The following is a 20,649-nucleotide window of genomic DNA, read 5'->3' on the forward strand; positions in this document are numbered from 1 at the left end:
AGACCAGCAGATGACATTGGGCCTGTGGTGGTCTGAGATGTTATAATAACTGATTCAAGCTGGGAAAAGGTGAGCACAATTTCCACTGAACCTTTTTCTATGAGCAGGATGCAGTTATGGTAGAAAAATGTCATAAAATGTGTTTATTTTGGTAATTAGCAAAGGTAACCAACTAAAAAAAAATACATAAATCCAACACATCATCAAGGAAATCCAGTTATATATCTAAATGTGCTTGATATCTTCTTGAAGTTTTCAATTTTTGTTTAATGGAAGAAAGAGACAACTATTTTGCATAAATATGCAATCAATTTTTTCTTTTTCTTTCAGCTCTTTTTCTTTCTTTTTTTCCTCTCTACATGCACAGCTTCTGCTTGGAAAATTAATCTCTACGCTACTCCTCACACTTCTAGAAAAGTAAAAGTGGGCACTCAATAGCAACTTCAAACAAGGGAAAATGAGAGTTATCAGTGCCATATGTCAGAAAAAGTTCTTTCTGAGGTTCAATATCAGAAGATGGGAAACAGCTCATAAAACTGCTTTTAGGTGAGCAAGGAAGGTAGTGAGTCCAAGGTCAGAGGAAACGATTTCCATGAAAATAAGATAAGTGCAGGGAGCTTGGCAGCTTTTTGTGCTTGTAATAGCTAAATTCCCTTCATCTTCTTCAGGCGATGACAATTTCTTTCATGAAAGAAGATACTTCAAAAATCTTAACTGTCTTTGCATATCTATGGTTACATTAGCAAATTTGTACTTGGGATACAGAGTACTTTAGTAAAGCTGAAAGACCCAAGAAGATAGCTCTTACTCCAACACAATGAAATGGAACAGAATTGCGCTCTCTCACTTGCCTCAAAACTATCTGAAACCTGTTTTTTTTAAAGTAAACTCATAGATTTTAGCACTAACATGAAGGAATTACTATCTCAACCTACTGCAGCACACAGAGGGTGCTCTCCTAACATCAGCCCGCAGCAGCAGATGGCCAGTCCTGTGCAGGTACGTCTGGGACAGTTTTACAAACTGCATTTTCACTTCCCAGCTGCAGAACTTAAGGTCACCCTGGCCATAAACTTCAAAGCACTTATTCCTGACTGCTCAAATACCTCCTGTTTGATAGTGGGCCTGGAAAACAAGTATTTTCACTTACAATATTTCCCCTTGCTCAAGTACTTCATTAAGCAGCACAGACTGATGGACAACACTTCACTTAACAAATGATGTCATAGTTTCTGAAGTCTTGTGACTTTCCATTGCAAGCTCTGAGTCCTTTTGCCTGCTCTCCAGGAAGTGATGGGAAAGGATATGTGTCTACCAGTGGACCCGCCACATATATAAGAAGCACTCTTGGACATAGTAACAGTTTATCCTCCATATGGATTCAAGGAAAATGAATTTCAGAGATTATTTTTAGGCTGAGAAAAGTGGAAAGGTGGCAAAAAGGTTTCTTGATTGAGAACTGCAGAAAGCATGGGAATTTTCTGTTGCTCTTACTGCTTTCAGCTTTAAAGAAGGTCATCAAATGTGTAACTGACAGAAACTTATTCAGGGAAGGGCTGAAGGTTAAAAACTAAAAAATAAAAGACCACCTTTGTCTGAAAGAAAAAAGGAAAACAAGCCCACCTGTAAGCTCAGTGACAGCATTCCCAGCTGTATGAAAGGAGAGGAGGAGAGGAGGAGGAGGAGAGGAGGAGGAGGAGGAGGAGAGGAGGAGAAAGAAAGAAAAGGGAAAGAAAGAAAATGGAAAGAAAGAAAAGGGAAAGAAAGAAAAGGGAAAGAAAGAAAAGGGAAAGAAAGAAAAGGGAAAGGAGGGAAGGAGAAGAAAGAAGAGGGAAAGAAAGAAAAGGGAAAGAAAGAAAAGGGGAAGAAGGGAAAGAAAGAAAAGGGAAAGGAGGGAAGGAGGGAAGGAGGGAAGGGGAAGAAAGAAGAGGGAAAGGAAGGGAGGAAGGGAGGAATGGGGGAAAAAAGAGAAAGAAAGAAAAAGAAAGAAAGAAAAAGGAAGAAAGAGAAAGGAAGAAAGAAAAAGGAAGAAAGAAAAAGAAAGAAAGAAAAAGAAAGAAAGAAAAAGAAAGAAAAAGAAAGAAAGGAAAAGAAAGAAAGAAAAAGAAAAAAAGAAAGAAAGAAAAAGAAAGAAAAAGAAAGAAAAAGAAAGAAAAAGAAAGAAAAAGAAAGAAAAAGAAAGAAAAAGAAAGAAAAAGAAAGAAAAAGAAAGAAAAAGAAAGAAAAAGAAAGAAAAAGAAAGAAAAAGAAAGAAAAAGAAAGAAAAAGAAAGAAAAAGAAAGAAAAAGAAAGAAAGAGAAAGAAAGAGAAAGAGAAAGAAAGAGAAAGAAAGAGAAAGAAAGAGAAAGAAAGAGAAAGAAAGAGAAAGAAAAAGAAAGAAAGAAAGAAAAAGAAAGAAAAAAAAGAAAGAGAAAGAAATAAAGAGAAAGAAAGAAAGAGAAAGAAAGAAAGAAAGAGAAAGAAAGAAAGAGGAAGAAAGAAAGAGAAAGAAAGAAAGAGAAAGAAAGAAAGAGAAAGAAAGAAAGAGAAAGAAAGAAAGAAAAAGCAGGAAAGAAAAAGCAGGAAAGAAAAAAAAAGAAAATAGGCCTTTTCCTTGAACATGCTTTTCATACGTAGATTTAAGAGGGAGGCACAAAAGCTGCTGTCTGAAAGCTATTACTCACTGCTGACCATTTCCCACCCCAGTGACCGACTGCTGTACCTCAGATGTCTCAGTTAAGCTTTGATGTTAAGAGCCATTAGCTTTATTGAAACTATAAAGGTAAAAATAATTTGCATTTAAATTTGTATTCTTCTGTTTTTACAGATTACCCCAGAAAAACAGACAACCCAGAATACTTACTCACACTGCTCATGTGCAATGAAGCAATGCACAAGAAGGAGCAACACTTTTCTCTCACAAAAGTCTCTTGTTCTCAGTGTTTTCCACTGGTGGAAACAAATGATTGTTCAGTGCTTCACTGAATGCAGTTTTACAATGTGACAAGTTAACAACTGGCATTTTTGTTCACATAGTTTCTCAAGCTGAGGTCTAGCTGAAAGTTTGTATTAGTGAGCTGTTTTCACCGAAACATGGAACGGACAAATGGTATCTCAAAGATGAAAACACAAGCCAGAGGCTGCACATAACCACAGATGTTCCAGACTGCAAATGCGTTTCTTTAATGGTTACCAAGGATGTATCAGTTTTAGCTGAGGATGCAAGAAATTTAAATCAGAAAATCAGTGAAGAAATTAAGCAAAACATTTAGAACCAAACTCCTCATGTAACTATGTGCTTTCTAGAGGACAAAAATGTTACCTCACAAGCAGCCATTTTGTAAAAGCATTACTGTTGCCTCTTCTAAAGGATGGATTCCCGTCTCCTGTTCCAAAACATTCAGCTTAAAAAGAGTAACATCAGTATGCCTTGGTCATGCGCTGACATTTTACATGTAAGTCTTCCTGCCCACACTGATTTTCAAATGTTTTCCTTGGTAACAGTTTCTACCCTGAGCCTTCAGCTTTCTCAGAGTTTACCATGAGTCTGTTCTGGGGCAAATGCCCCACAATATATCCCCACATTCACTATTTTGGGGAAGCCCAAGTTGATGAGTACTCACACACGGCCATAGCACTGCTAAATGGAGTCAGATGGCAGAGCAAGATGTGGTACTAACTCACTGGTTCAGCGAGGATTTTCACTAAGTGAATTTCACTCCTTAGCCAGCAGTTTGTTATTTCACCTGGATCCAACAGAAAAGGTTGGATTCTATTAGTTGCGGTAAGATAAGGGTGTGACTTCCAAATCCTATTATACATAAAGAATGAAAACCAATTCCCTTGGCCTTGTTGAGAAGAATAGCTATTTTTGACATTGCAATTCATTTTTAGACACCTTCTGGAAACGAGAGACAACCTATGCAAGGAATTAGATTTTTTTTTATTTTTTTTTAATTATTTTTTAATCAGAAGCTGAATATGAGCGCAAACCAAGAACTTCTGGATGTTTATCCCACTCTGGCCATTCTCAGAAGAATGCAAACAGCTTTCCTTTATTCTTCAAATTTATCTCTTCCCTGAAAAGGTAATAAATTATCCCAAAGCCCAGGAAAGACTTTTATTAAATAAGGCCTCATTTCCATCATCTGTAAAGGAATGGATTTACTAGTGAGATTTTCCCCCTTCAAAAAAAAAAATAAAACCACATTCCTGCCTTGGGAAATGATCTAAGTTCCTCAATGCACAGTTTCAAAGGATCCCAAATAAAAATGAAAAATACTTAATTGAAGGGGGAAAGAGGAGGAAAACTTCCAAATACCTTCCCCGTGGTGAAGCAATGAATCACACACGGATACCTGGAATACTTTATAGAGAAGATATTTACCCAGGGCATATCAGCTTTAGCTGGGGATGCAATAAATTTAATTGGGAAAGCCAGTACAGGTATTAAGTAAAACATTTAGAACAAGACTCCCAATACACCCAGCCACACCCTAGGTTCAGAGAAAGAGTGGCCTGGATCCAGGGCGTCAAAAACTTCTGCTTCAGCAAGGAGAGCTTGCACCGGCTTGCTTTGAAAAAGAAACCTACTTATCAAGTTTATCACACAAACAAACTGACCACAGTGTAATTTCCAGATGCTGTGCTTCCTTATTCTCTTTATCCTCACCAGCCAAGCAGTACTGGGAAGAGATTTCACCTAGGGCTACTAGACAAAATTCAAAAGGATCCACTGGAATTCATTTGCAGAACTACAAATGACAATAAAAACAATCAGTGAGTGAGATTTAGAGAGACAGATTGTAAGAGAGCACACATAGTATTGCTTTTACTAGCTGCATGAAAAAAAAAAACACAAGCAAGAAACATCCTATGGAAGTCCAAAGGGTCTTAAATTTAAGACACACTCCAGTCACTGCATAATTATGTACAGATTACAGTTTAGATCATTAGCAAGTTTCATGCCTCCATTATTTTAACTGAAAGCAGAAACTCATTTTGCTGATAAGGTGTAACTAATTTTTAATAGTTCTTTGTGAAAATTTGTCTCCCTTTTCTAAAACAGTGCTAGGTAATGCATTGTAAGTAGTTACTGAAAGCCCTGAATGTCACCTCCACCCCAAATTGTATGTGTTACTTTCCCCCAGGGAAGCTTCTGAGGAACAATCATGACTTCCATGGATTTCCACTAAGAAAAGAGAAAGAAACCCAAGCCATCAGAAATCCTACAGGCAGAATATATATCTTGTAGGAAAATTTTAATTAAAAAAAAAAAAATCACTTCTTCAGCAAATATTTGATGATACAACTTGGAAGTATTGCCACCACACTGCAGCTCTGAAAACGCTTATTATAAATCTTCCTTCTCCACACAATGGTAACAAGAATTAAACATATAAACTCTATGAGGAACACTCCATCTAGACTACAGTCAGCAGCCATCATTTCCCAGTTTACTGTGGGTTAAATTCACAGCTTATGCCCTTTTAAAATATACTTATCTAAAAACACTGGGACTGCACATAACTGTACCCTGTGTAGAAGAACAGAGAGTCATTGATGCTAAGAGTCGTATTGCCCACACCAGAGTTTATTGCCCTGTTTTTCCGTCAGGACTAAATCAATATACAAGCGACATCACTGTGATGCAGGGGTCAGGCAGGGTTGGTGACTCAGAATGAGCTCCCCGTGCTGGCCACAGGGTAACCCAGTATTTATGACTTCACAGTCCCCCAGTCCCAGAGAAGCAGCTGTGAAATGTGCTGGTCTCATTTGAACTCCAGCCTGATCTCACTGCCCAGCCCAACCCTCTAAGGAAAATGTAATAATGTCAAGGAAAAACCCCAACTGGATGGGACCACAGTTACCTGCTGGAAGGACATCTCCAAGCTTGGACATACTTATTTTCAGTCATCTCAGAGAAAATGCTGCTGAGGAGCTCAGCTCTTCCCACACAAGCAGGACGTCTTGGGGAAGAGGTGAATAGGTGAAGTTCTCTCCTTCTCATCACAGGGCTCACAGTTACATCTTGGCTTCTCCAAAAGACCATTCTTTTGCCTGAATTGCCCGACAAGGCTAATGTTTGCTTTGGCCTACCAGAATAACTTTCTATGGGCAGGAAGGGCTTTCTGAAGTTCAAATGATGCCATAAGCAAGTTCTGTTTAGATAAGATCATCTCAGCTTGGAACCACTTGGTAACTGGTGAAATATAGTTAATAAGGCTTGGGTATATCAAAGCCTTACAATTTGGGGGCTGATGAATATAGGCTATCCCAGTTGACCACCTAACACTGCATGAGGAGTATGGAAATAAAGAAATGCATCTGGCAAAACACAGGGTGCTGTGTAGCACTATTTCAGTCTTTTTATTTTCTACAGAGAATAAAGTGTTATTACTGCATGAGGGGAGGAAGAAGGAAAAGATACAGACTGCACAGCAGAAGACACAGCATAGATGTTGAAAACATCCTTTAAAAAGTATGCCCCTCCAGACCTTTTTTTTTGATCTTGGAATGAAATATTGCATATCAATCCATCACCCAGAAAAGGTTAAACTTATCAATAATTAATCACAGCATCATAGAATGGTTTGGGTTGGAAGTGATCTTAAAGATCACCCAGTTCCAATCCCTTGCCATGGGCAGGGACAGCTTTCACTGTGGGGTGGGAACTTTATTTGCTTTAACTATATAGCTACAGCATATGTTGGCACTCACATGCATTAGCATAGTTACTTGCTGCTTTCCATCCCCATTTGGTACCTAGATGTGAACGAAAAACTACAAGAGTATAAAAATAAGCTTCTCATGCAATTCATAACTGCGACAGAAAGAGAAGGCAGCAAAAAAGCTGTTGCTGAGCAGTTCCACCCTGCCAGATGTTTATACTGAACTTCCAGATGTTTTTTCTTGCATTTATTGCTTTGCTACAATAAGTGACTGTCTTCAAACACAGTGAGGCTCCTTTAAATCAAAACAGTTTATACAAAAAGTACCTTCACTTTTTTTTTTTAATCTGTGCCCACATTAGTTTCCAGATCTTACAGAATAAACTACATTCCTCCTTCCAAACAAAGTGGATGGTTTTACAGGCAGGCGGGAAAGTCCTAAGTGTCTGTTTAGTTCCCAGGAACATAAAGGGTAAGCAATCATGAATTCATTGTTTGCTCTCCCTATGTTCTGGGGGTTAGCTGTAGCGCTTGGCTCAACAGGCATGCCTAATTTTGGCCAAACAACATTGAGAACTCGCCCAACACGTAAGGCTAATTGGCAGGACTGGTTAAATACATATGAAAAGGCTTTCCGCTATTACTGTTAAACAAAGTTCAGTTATAAAACCTCAGTATCATAATCTTACAGAGAAGAATGGCCAAAGATGTGTATGGAGCTGTAGGGAAGAGTGTTATCCGCATTGTAAAAACAAGAGCTGACAAATTAAGAATGGGTGTTTAATCAGCATTTAGGCAAGAGAATATACAGGTTAACTCTCCAACACTAATAATCTAATCCGGTAGTTACCTACAAATGCAGGTATATAAGAACCCTTAAAGACCCTAGCCTTTCACAACTTATTCCAGGCCATGGAAATCCAGAGCAGAGCTAAGTTTTTCCAGACCTGAAATCCTTTTTCAGTGCTTTCACTCCTTCTTAAAACAGTAGATATCATCCATTTTTGGGCCAAACCTGCATTTGTTCCAGCCAAATGCATTCAGAGTCTAACATTGACTTCCATCAGGAAATGTTCAGCTTTGTCCTTAAATGTAAGATAATGTGGAGGATGGAAGAGGGGATGCCAAATTTCAGCTCTTGTTGCTGTCTGTTCCCTTGATCGCTCATTTAAATGTAACACATGGTGGTGGTGAAAGGCAAAAGTGTTACTGAGCTACAAGCTGAATCAGACCTGATTTTATGGCTATGTGCCCTATGCTGATCAGTCCTGCTTTAGCCCCTGCGCAGAGGAAAGGCACGCTCTAGAGAAAGAGTTTTATGTTCCTTGTTACTTTCGAAAGATTTCAAAAGCAGCCTTGTTAAAAGAAAAAAGGGCTCAACTATGACATCACTTCCTTCTGTTTAAAATATTTTACCCAAGGAAAAAGAAAAACCCCAAAGGGCATGAAAAAAAAAGAAACAAAAAAAAAATCTGTTCTCTGCTTCTGGCTCGTTCCTCGAATTCAGCATCCCACCCACTTATGGGATGACGCAGTGTGCCAGATCCCGACTGCTCCAGCCAGCGCGTCAAGCAGCCGTAGCCCTCCCCACACAATTACCCCTTGTCAGAGGTGGCTGGCATGCGCCCTGCACATGCTGACAGCATTGCTGCTGCAACAACTGCACCCCTTCAGGGCAGCTCTTCTCCTCTTGCAGCAAGGCAGTAAGGCACCTGGAGGCCAGGCTGTGTTAGGCAGCTAACAAACAAGAAGCTCTTTTGTCAATTTGCTCCCTCTCCTGCCTCCTGAAATGTAGTGTGGATGGAGACAGAGGAAAAGATGAACTTCTGCTTGCAGCAGTGAGGCTTTCTTTGCCTGGGAGCACAGCCAGCAGGACAACTTCAGGAAGAACCATTTATGGAAGTTTAAAAGTCAAACGAACAGTTCATTGCTGCCCAAATCACTAAGGGGTTACTTACAGATGAGCAGCATTCTAACAAAGCTCCTAAGATGAGTACTGCTTCCCTCTACCAATGCTTATAGGTTTACTCAGAGTCCCAGCTTTGTTTTTCCTTGGTTTTCAGGGCACACTTCCTCTCCAAAACGGGTAAGTGGGCTGACACGCACCAGCTCCCTTCCTCACTCAGCTAGGGAGAGGTGGGAGAGGGATCTTGATAACACAAACTGAACCGCTTCCTTTCCCATCTCCACCTCTAGCAGAAAGTTGGTTTCTGCCTCAAATAGCAATGTATTACCCTGATCTTCACCATTAACAGAAGCAGGGAGTCTTTTCTGCTGTGCTATTGGGGTTTATTGATGCAGAAAAAGCCAGATTTCCAGACTGCATGAGATAAATGTTCATCAAATTGCTCCAGGCAGCCTAAGACACCCACCTTTTCTGCCTTTGCCAAAGCTGAAGCAGATAAACTTGCAGCACTGTCTACTGGCTGTGTCTGCAGGAAGGCACTTGGGGAGTATAACACTTGAAATTAAATCTTCTGCTTGTGAAATTTTTAAGCCAGACTTACAAGCAGCCCGCAAGCAATTGCAAAGCACAAGGACACTCACCTGATCAATAGGCTGACTGCACTGCCTACTCCAAGCTGAGGTAACACCTAACCAGCCCTTCAAAGTGATGCTTAGCTTCTTTTTGTTCCCCAAAACAATCTTCCACTGGAAGCATAAATTCAGTAATATCGGACGCCATTTGTCAGCTGATGACAAATAATGAAAATTTCTCGTGGTTCATCTAGCAGTCTGCTTAACACCCTGATGTACAAACATTTAACCTCCCAAAGCCGCTGCGGTTGCCCCCAGGCCCAATTCTTGGCTTCAGGCTATTTTTTTTTTCATTTATTATTAAAACAAACCCAAACAAAACCCAACAAACCAAAAACAAACCCACAGCTCTCTTCCAACCATTTTTATCTTGCAACTGTGTCTCACAGATTGTAAGGAGGTGAAAGCATTGCTGCTTCTTTACACTGTAACCTTCTGACCGACCTCCTTCTACCAAAGAAAACACACTGCTTTGGAGAACAAACAAAACCAATAAACCCCAAAACAAACCCTTTTCAAAATAATACCAAAGTGGGAGATCCAAATACAGGATGAACTGTGTCACAGTCTGGAAGTTCCTATGTTTAATTCAAAACAAATACTACAATGCCTCTCTCTGTAAATGGTACTTTATGCAGATTAGAAAAGATGCTAAACCAAAGTGTGTGCACAACACTGAATGAATAACTGCACCAGTAACAAGAAACATGGTTCTGCCTGAATTCTGAAGAAAGCTTCAATGCGTACTACCTGCAGACCTGAAAAATTCTCACTTCAAATAACCCCAGTGAGGAATCAGGGATATTACTGAACTACATCAGCAGCTAAACTTGAGTCACCTTCAGTTTGGCTAGTGCTACTTAACCTCTGGACTTGTTTCACTGTTTCCAGAACAATACCTTGAAAAAAATAAGGTACTTACAGGGGTTAAAAAAGGGCTACTTCATGTTCCTTGTACACTGTTGCAGCCATACTGGGTAGCCTGTAATCTCCCCTGTGACCTCTGCTCATAAGAGAACAGAGGAGGGTGCAGTCAGTACTTCACCTTACAGCTGCATACACACCTCTAGTCCCCATATATGCTTGGCATGAGCTGCCATGTACAATTTATTCAGTGACTATTTACTCCTTCAGCTCTGTGTTTCACTGGAATAAGCACTGGCCATTTCCCACCCACATTTCTTTTTTTAAAGTTTGAGGCAGTCTTTCACCTCAAAGGAAATACCCCACTGCTGTAGGTAGAGAAAACAAGGATTTAGTTCCAAAAAAGACAACTGCAAAATCTGAATATTCCTTTTGTCCTTAACCTCATTTTGCCTTCTGCAAGGAGGATGATGGAAGTGGGGACGGACAGATTTCCAAACCACCAGGCAGTCAGGAAAGTTTTTACCCACCACTATAGCCTCCCTCCCAAAACTCAAACATTCTTTTCCCAAAGAGGAGAGCAATACATGTAGGAATAAGACTTCTCAATGGCTGAACAGGTTAGTCAACTACACAGCTCCTATTCTGGCTACAAAGCTAAGCACCAGGTCAGACAGCTAGATTTACATTCTTGAACTAAAGTATGAATTGACACTGTGATTCACATCAAATCTCTGCAATTATTCTGCTGTGTTTGTGCAGACATTAACTGCTAGAGAGCACAAGTCAAAACAGAGCAACGGAAATCAAGATGTCAAGAACTGGGGTTAAGTTTTGAGCTTTGCAGACTTTGTACAGGTGCATTTATGGACTACTAGGGTATCTTCATGATGCAGCAGGGTACTAGGATCCCAAGAGACTCGTCTTCTGTGCTGGAAGACCTCATGGGTAAGAACACAGGTTGGGACAAGCAGACAATTGGCACCATCCCTGCCTGCCTTTAACTTACTGTCATCAACGACAAACAGAACAAACTACAAAGAACATCACTGGCCAGTGGTACCCAGTATCTAGGCTGTGCTTTTGCATAAGGAAACTTGAGAGTTCCTGACAAAAACCAAATACAGCCATTTACAAAAAGACACAAATCTTCTGACTCTAAGTGTGCCATGGTATTTGCCTCCTGTTTTCCAAGCGCTGAAGCTTGGGCACCTCCTGAGAAATAAGTTCAAGCACACCAGTGCCTCACATGCTACTTTTCTAAATTAGCAAATTGGTAGATGCTCAGATGTGCCAAACATTATACACCTGAGTAAAATGTACATGCAGTCCTGCTTAACATGTGAGATCTTTTCATCAATACCCTGTAGTCCCTCATTGGTCTTCAGACATGGGAGTACGGCCTGAATGCACAGAACACCTTTTGGGTGGCAAAAAGGAGACAAGAGATACTTCAGAGGAAGACTGAGCCTTCCCTGTACTATCAAAGGTTGCAGCCATTTGGCATGTTCAAAGGCAAAAGGGCAAACACTGCACAGCATAGGATGCTCAACAGGTATTAAACCTGCATTGGTGCAAAATCCCATCACCTTACATCCTGAGGTCCTGAATTTTCATCAGTTTCACATCTAGGGCTAAGTAACCAAGTCTCTTAGACCCTCTTCCATAAATAAGCTTGACAGTCCCAACACAGTAATGAATGCTGGGGGCTCTTATTGCCCCCACCTCTTCTAATGTCTTGCAAACACTACCAACCTCTCACCCTCCCATAAGCTGGACGTGCATTACTTAAATCACCTGATAAACAGAGCGGAGGGAACAGGGAAGGCAAAGTAAACACTTACCAAGCACAATGACGACAGTCTTCAGGAGGCTCATCATGGTGTCCCTATTCCTGCGGGGTCCAGAACTGTGTCTGGACATCCTCATAGTCCTTTGGCGGACGTACCCAAAGATATGAGCATACAGGACGACCATGACCACAAAGGTGACCAGGTTGAAAATAGCCCAAAAGACCAGGTAGGAGTCACTGTAGAGCGGTGCCATGTTGGAGCAGTGAGTGATATCACAAATACAGTTCCATCCAACACTTGGTATGGCGCCCATGACTATGGCCATTGTCCAAATAACAACAATTACGACCACCACTCGCCGGTTGCTCATCCGAGTGTGTAGCTGCATTCGGAAAACTGTAATGTGCCGCTCAATAGCAATGGCCAACAAATTGGCTACAGAGGCCGTCAAGCTAGTGTCAATAAGACCCTGACGGAGAAGCCAGGTGCTTACAGTCAGTCTTCTAGTGTTGGGTCCTGTGTTGAACATTAAGTAAAAGTAGGCCAGTCCTGCAAAAAAGTCCGCGGCGGCTAAGTTGGCCATTAAGTAATAAATAGGGAAGTGGAATCGGCGGTTGACATAAATAGCCACCATGACCAAGAGGTTGGCCAGCATTATGAAGATGCAGACTGTAATCCCCAGTCCCATTACAAGCTTGCTGACAGTATTCCATTCAGTGGCTAGATATTTTCCACTTCGATTATAAAAGAAGGCAATGGTTTCATTGTAGTAGCACTGTGGTTCATTCATGGCTGTGGACTGAAAGAAAAAGGGTAAAAAAAAAAAAGAGAAAAAGAAGAATGACATCAGAACTGAAATATGATTGTCTCCATGGACAAGACATACACAGAGAGTGGGGAGTGGGACAGGAAGGGAACAAGCTTCAGAACAAATTTATTTTTTCAGACTAAGTGGCATTCCACAATTCGCAAACAAATGCTCTGAGGAGTCTACTAACAGCAGCCAGATTAGAAACAACCAGAAATGTTTCCATCTGCTCTGGGAGCTAGCATGATTCCTGATGTAGTCGTAAATTCATAGCAAATGAGCTTCTGGCCAACCAGATGTGCTGAAAAATTCACTTAAAGTGAAAGGCATGCAATTCATAATTAAGAAAAGTTAGCTCTCTTACAGGACACCTTATTTACATTATCAGTGCATAAAACTGTTGTTTGGTTGTACCACTGTGAAGAGCTCTGCAAAAAGGAGGAAAAGCTTACATTTCCCAGTAGGTTTTGACTCATTCAGATCTCCATCAGGGGTATTCCTTCTTGTCCCATCTTCAAAACTGGGAAGGACACCCTAAATTAAGACTGTCAGTGTGTTCTAAAACTAAGAATTGCCAGGGCCTGGGGCTATATCCTTAAAACGTAAAGTACATTTATAAACAATAAAAGAAGCTTGCCACTGTATTTCTATGAGCATTCTTCTTTCTCTATCAGCCACATTTCTGTATTTTGAAATAAATCATGCTTTTAAGTATAATTTGTGTGAACCAATTTATTCCAATTTGAATTGGGAGTGAGGCAATAAATCAGAAGAGTAGTATTTTAATGCTAAAAACATCAAATCTTATTTCTTGTATTAAGTACTGTTACGTATTGTCAGGGAATATGTAAATCATTTTCTTGCAGAGTACTGAGCTGAGCACAGCTATGGGTGCAACAAAGACCCATACTCTAACAGAATGTAGAACTCTCGCATAGAAGTGTTGGCTAACAAAAAAAAAAAGGTTTAGTGAGTTTCCTTCCTCAATTATAATCAATTACTCAAGGTGCAATTCCCAAAAGGCAAACTGTAGGAAGAACCCCTCTGAACAACACCCTGGTTCCTTCTTTAGCATGGCTTAAAATGAGGATGTAATCATAATAATTAAAACCAAAAATGAAACAGAATAAAACCACAGAAAATACACCCACCAAAAAAGCCCTCAAGAAACTAATGTCAAAAAAAGTCTCTTTCTAAAGACACCCATGAGATGTGGCTCTGACACCCTTTTATGGCTGTGAAACTCTATTGACTAAACTTGAAGTTTCACAAGAAGAGGACCAGTTTTAGTAAGAAACAAGTAAGCCCAATGAAAGAACAGATCAACAATACTAAAAGATAAGAATTTCTTCTCATTAAAACATGCAAACAAAAACCCTATGCTTTGGACAGCTCCAATCATTCTGCAGGAAATGCTACACCCAACTTAACCTTTATGTGGAAACAAAAAATGTATAGAATTGGAAAACAGAATTAGTAATTGAACTCAAGCGAAAATAGTATCTGACAAAAATTTCCTTAAAATTATCCAAAGCTATTTCTCTTTCCCTCTGTTTGTCAACACAATTAAACTAATTCCTATGAAGCAATATCCAAAACTTTCACCAATATCCCAAATGCATTACATGACATTTAGATTTATGTTAAGGAAAAAGGTCTTTTCAGAATGATTTTACCTCCAACCTAAACATCGATTAGAAACATTTGCAGACCCAGGATAATAAAAAGCTAGAGTAAATAGTCTTTCTCAGCACAGTGACTATAAAACTTTTATTGTTCCTCTAGGATTCATCAACTCTTAGGTTAGAAACATTTCAGCCTTAATTATTTAAGAATTTTTAAAAGTTCTTCAGTAGGATCTCTCTGTTGCATAGAAAAAATGATTTATAAGGGATAGTTAACAAAGAGAAACCTAGCTACAAGACATCTGGCTTTAATTCTTTGGTTAAAGACCATGTGGTAATAACAGGTCAAGTATAGGAACCCTTAAGGGAGAGAGGAAGTCATATGAATGAATTAGTGGCCCTTATAAAAGCTTGCCAACACCTGCATTAATTATGTGAATGCCCTGCGTTTTTTCTCTCTGTAGGAATATCTACATGCAGTTATACACTCTAATTTAGAGAGGAGGTCAGGACTCCAGGATCTAGTAGACTTTCATGATCCTGAATAAATTCTCTCTTTGTCTATAAATTTATTGATGGAAATTTTTCTTGCAGATGGCTGCTGCCTATACGTAACAATCCCTGATCCACAGTTGCTCTACAGCTACACCTGGCAGAATATAATTTTTAATTCAGAAATTTGAAATGTGGTAAATCTAACTTTTTGTGCGTCTTTGTTTTGCACATCAGCTTAGAATGTGAATTATCCTTCCATTTTGTAATCCTGATTTTATTTTGTAACCCCAGTTTTTATCCCTCAGCTTTTTCACATGAAATCTGACACAGATATGATTAAAAACAAACAGTCTCAATCACAAAAAGCCAAGCCAGGGCTGAACATATGCAATGCACATAAGAACATGTAAAACAGTATAGAGTCTGATTTGTTAAATTTCAAAGCATGACAGCGCTGGAGCAATCTTGGAGGAATAGCATGAGGCTCATTAGCTCCTCTGATTTTGAAGACACAGGAACAAAACACTGTTCACATAAGGGATTTGAGAAGTTTTGTTTTTTAGAGTGTGCTAATCTAAAACCTGGGATTGCCTTTAAAAGATTTTTTTCAGTCCCAAGGGAAAGAACGGCAGCAGAAGAGACTGCTGACAAAAGTTCAAGCAGGGGACTTCCCAGATGATCAGCTTTCTTGCATGCCAATGTATATATTACAGGAAGGTTTTGACCTCCCAGGTCATGAACGTACAAATCCCAAGGCATCACATTTACCCCTACTGCTGCTATCTGACTGGAAAGGCTCAAGCAGCAGGGCAACACAACATATCTCTGAGTACTGAAAGTGTTAACATACCATAATGGGATATGCAAACGGGCAGACCCATCCCTTTCTTCTGGCCCTGCAGGAAAAGGGGCAGGGAAGTTTATATTTTAATTTCCTGAAGTTTCACTCAGTGTGTTTCATTGCCTGGGTAAGCCAGATGTGCAGTGCCCTGAGATTTACCTCATCCATTTAGTATATCTCAACAGAAGTTTAAAACAAACTGAGTTGCAAATTGCCCATGTTAACTAAACCTCTAGGACATGTCTCTGTAGAAAAAGAAAACATCTGAATTATGAACCAGCAAGACACATAAAGCAAAATGGAGTAATAGCAGGCTAAAAGCAAAGCCTCCTCTAATCATGTGAGGTTGACTGAATACTCAAGACATGGCTGTCCCAAACCAAAGAACAAGAAAATCCTGAGTACATGGAGTTAAATCTCTTAATATGATGAGACACAGTAATAACCACAACACAATACACACAGGCCAGGAAATCCCATACCAGGACTTAGTAAATAAAACTCACTCTGCTTCTACTGTCAACACATAGTCATGCTGTAGCCGGAATACCACCTTGTCACTGGCTTTCCAGCTGCTATCTGCTACACTTGTCCTCTTGGCTCCTCCACTCTGGTGGTAAGAAACCATGCCAGTGAGGTGGCAGTGGAGAGACTGGAAGAAAAGCTTGTGTAAGCAATTTGCCAGTGTTTCATCCTTGATTCATCACGCTGCTGCCCCAAGTCTCCATCAGAGCTTGAGGAGTGAGGTGAAGATTTGGATTTAAGGCAAGGAAGAGCTTGCCCATGGGACTTCCTTAGGTAAGCAGCCTCTTATTGTCTTGACCGGAGTGAAGAAGCCACTGTTTGCCTGGAGAGGGAAGGTGAGAGGGGATCTCTGGGTCCTGCCAGCTTGGTGCTGAGTGACAGCCCACCTGGACAGGGCTGTGCATGGAGAGATGCTTAGGGTGTAAAACAAATACCAAGTGATAGATTCTGTCTAAACTAAGCATTTGTTAGCACAAGGTGCCTCAGGGGCAAATGATCAGTTTACAAATCCTGCTGCAATCAGAGTTTGCAGAGATCCCCAGTCCACTTAACAAAAAATATTAAAGAGAAAAGGACCCCCTCCCCTCCGGCATTCATGGGTTCATTTATTTCTCACTGAGAGAAACAGAGAACAGAGCTGAGCATTCTTAGAATACTAAGGTCTGACTTTTACAGAGCTTTTAAGACTTGGAAGCCACAAAAATGATTCCATATCCAAGAAAACTCAAAAAAAAAAAATTAACCCTAAGCTCTCCAAACATAGTCTGCTCCTCTCATTTTTCATTTACTGAACTAACCTCGACACGCTGCTGATTTCTTACTGAGAACACAGACAAGAGATGAAAACCAATTTATCTGGCAAGGAAGGAATACAACCATTTTCCAAACAATGAAATGCCAACTACAAGCCAGAGACCTCAACTTTGCAGGAGTCATGCATTTTGCCTGTGCTCTTCCTAAAGTTTGAGAGACTCTGAGGAGGCTCATGATATCCAAGATGAGTTTTTAATCATCAGGTAGCTACCCTTGGATCCCCAAAACAATATTTATCATTGTCAGTGTCAGCCAGAAATCCAAAAACATTTCAGAAGAAATGCAGACTTGGGAATGGTAGGACTCCCAAACAGGAATAGGTGCCTTAAAGCTTTACATTTACTGCAGCAGCGAATGGAAAAGCAGTAGCACTGCTTTAAGTTTATGTAAATACTCTGAAGTTTACCAACATACCAGGAAGGCTTGAGCTGAAAAACTTTAGGGAACTGCCAACTTCAAAATCCCCAAATAAGGGTACTAATTAAGAAAATCTTTAAAATAAGCATAAGCAAGGAAGTATAGGAATAATTGAATCAATATGTAAATACTTTATCAACCCACAACTGCAAAACTGTGGGCTTTATAAGAGTAAAGTTGTAACAGATGAGAAAAAAATTCCAATTTGCAACAAAAATTTCTCCATTACGTAACGAAAAGCACAAACTATCATTCAAGCTGCAGAATACAAAAGAAACAAGATGTTTAAAAGTAAAGGGGAAAGTCAGTATTTCATTTAAAGATAAAAATAGCAGCTGAAGAGGCATTTCACCAAAATTTAAGACAAAAAAAAAAAGTCACAAAACAAGGGTCCCAATACATTATAGCCTTATGCCTGCTCTGCCTCATATACAGATATAATTTTATCTGTTCAATGAAAGTATGGAACCCTACCACCAAGATACAATGGCTCCATACATACGTTTTTCCAAAATGCATCTCCTAAAATAATAATTCAATGGATTTAAAGAAAACCTTGTATGATGAGATATGGTTTAGTCACAGCAGGCAATTTTTTCATTACACTGAACTCATTTTGCACTTCACATAGCTGAAAAGACTACCAGAAATGGAACCAAGAAGTTATTTGCCTCCTACAGTTTATACCTGGAAAGGGTAACCCAACATATCTAGATACTCAGTGTACCAAAGAAAGAGACCCAGTTACCAGCAACACTGGAAAAAGAAGCTAAACTTCTTTTTAAGCAGAAGTTAAACTGCTGGAAGGTATAATTCTCAAGTGACAGATCCTGTTGGAAATTATGATTATGACCTCCACAGATTGTCTATAAAATCAGGGAGGGTGTTCACCTTAGTGCTTATTCACTGTTGACTACTACAAAGGCAAATTCAAAGATAGCTTCTGTGGGCTAAAAATAGAATGGGTAAGAGAAGAAAGTCCAGCTTACTCTAAAAATACCTTTCTTCTGGAAGATGCCTGGGTTGCTAACTATTAGGTCTGAAATACCATCAACAGATTTTCAGGATAGATAAATCATGAGCCATGCAATTCACTATGTGGACACCAGAGGATTAGTGAAGAGCCATGATGGTCAGGAGCATACTGAAGTGATCCAGCAGGACCCTAGATTACCACCTCTCTGGTTTAAACCTTTTCCACTTTCTACTGCTGTAGAAAGGAAGTGTGCATATACATGCAGTCTCTTTCACTGCATAATTCTGCAAGCAAAAGAAGATATAGGAAATTGAAAAGCTAGAAGAATTAGAAAAAATATCTTGGGAAAGACAAAGAGTGAACCCATCCCTCCAGCAACCTACCCAGTAATTCAGGCACTGCTATACTGTTGCTCCTGTTTCACAGATACAGCATTTTCAGACGAGCTGCATCTCTCACTAGAACTACCTATGTATTCTGACGAATGCTTTCCAGTTCAGGAGGAAATGAAGACTGTTTGAATCAGGGCAGAGTTCTACATCATCACAACCCCCTTTACATTGCTAGGATGACTTAAACACTGATTATCAAAGATTTGTTCCCAGACCACAGAGTACTTCTCTGCTTCCCCATCTCCGCCTTCCAAGCTTATCTCAAAGGGAGGGAATCATTGCAATGTGAAGGTACTGAAAATATAAGGTAATTGGTTTTCCCCCTAAGGGAGATGCAATCAAGCATGTTGAGCCCAAATGTCCCATACAGAGTACAGAAACAGCTTCTTCAAAGCTCTTCAAGCTTCATTTTCTTCTGGAGGCGCTTTCATGACAAGCTGAGCTTCAGAGACTTTAGCCAGACATGGGTATAAGCTCACCTCCTGGCTTTCCAGGAGACACATGAAGGCAATTATATTCCATTATCTAATTTAGTGACTGAAATATAAAAGGTGACTGACACCTTTTATGCCTGCAAAAAACAGCCTGTGTCATGATGTAGTTTTCTCCACTATCTCACCCAGTTCATTCCCTACTGCCTACCTGTCTTATCCTCAACCTGAACATCATAGCCACACATCTGACCTGCTATGAGTCCTTGAAAGCTGCTGTTCAGGACAGACCAAAGAGCCCAGGCCCAGAAAAAGCTTTCTGCAGGGAGGCACAGCACACAGTCCCTTACCTGTGACACTTTAGAAGCCATCAGAGGGAAGAAATAGTAGAGAAAAAGGAAAAAAAAAAATCCACAACTCTAACAAGAGAATTTCTGCTCATAATGAATAGCAACACGCATCCTTTGGGCACAGTTTGGTGATTAGTGAACCAAGCTGGGAATTAATTCTTGGCTCCAGCAGCTGAAAGACTGGCCTTTTATGCTGAAAAGATGTTGCAGGCTATTTGGGCAACTTCCATCTCCAGGGCACACCTTCCATCTCTCCTCACCAAGCAAACCAGGAAAGTGAGCACTTTGGGAGAGTTTAGCCTACAAGAAATATGCTTATTCAAAATTGTGTTCATGAGCATAGCAAATTTCATTTGGGGCTGAAAATGGAGATTTCCAAGTGGGATAAGACTATCCTGTGTTTACCATTGCAAATAATTTTTTTTTTTTGTGAAATATACATCAGACAGTTTGGGCTTCTTTTGCTACATGCACTGCTTTGTGAAATTTATAAACATAATATAGAAAAATCTTTCCTAGGACTCTGGCAACAATGGGTTCTCTGTCAGTAACTTGTTCATACAGTACTATGCAGCTGCTTATAAAGCAGTATTGGTCTATTTTGAACAAAACAAAGACATATTTTGAGGCCCTGGTAATCTCATCTAGTATACCAATTAAAAAAAAAAACAGCATGGTGGTATTTAAGATTCCCTATGATGTCTAACTGGGTGGATGTACTTCTAATTACAAACTGTTTCTACCAGTCTTACCATTTCCATTTGTTCTCTTGTTTACCTTATTTACCACTGCCAGAGGACTGTTTTGTTAAAGAGGTTAATTTGTTTACTTACCTAGAAGGGGAAGAAAAAAAATCCCCACATTTGTCGGCTGCAGAAATTTGGGCACTAAATCTGAAATGCAAAGTGTGTTGAGCTTTGCTGGGGAAAGGGGTTACAACAGCTGTGTCTCCCCCCAGGAGTCTGCTCTCAAGCACCATTATAAAGAGGAAAAAGCTACTGATGATGACCATTCTGCAGCAAGGATAGTTTAAGTCTCTTTCACTCTAATTCAAATAAAAAGAAGGGAAAACAGAGAAGTATTCAATGGCACTAAGTGGGAGAAGTGTTTTTTGGCTCTGGTAACCACACA

At 39.9% G+C, this 20,649-nt stretch overlaps 1 protein-coding gene across 2 annotated transcripts in view; it reads right to left on the bottom strand.

Annotated features, from left to right (window-relative positions):
- LPAR1 (lysophosphatidic acid receptor 1) overlaps positions 1–20,649 on the bottom strand; it is a 70,405-nt gene that overhangs the window by 24,522 nt on the left and 25,234 nt on the right. For both annotated transcript variants that reach the window (XM_061455150.1, XM_061455151.1), the window contains exon 3: positions 11,897–12,644. In XM_061455150.1, the coding sequence (XP_061311134.1) occupies positions 11,897–12,644 (748 nt within the window). The remainder of the gene's footprint in view (positions 1–11,896; positions 12,645–20,649) is intronic.

The sequence above is a fragment of the Pezoporus flaviventris genome, unplaced genomic scaffold (genome assembly GCF_033815535.1).
Source record: "Pezoporus flaviventris isolate CSIRO_AGI_PZ_B2104156 unplaced genomic scaffold, CSIRO_AGI_Pfla_v1 ptg000018l, whole genome shotgun sequence".
In the NCBI taxonomy this organism is placed as follows: Eukaryota; Metazoa; Chordata; class Aves; order Psittaciformes; family Psittacidae; genus Pezoporus; species Pezoporus flaviventris.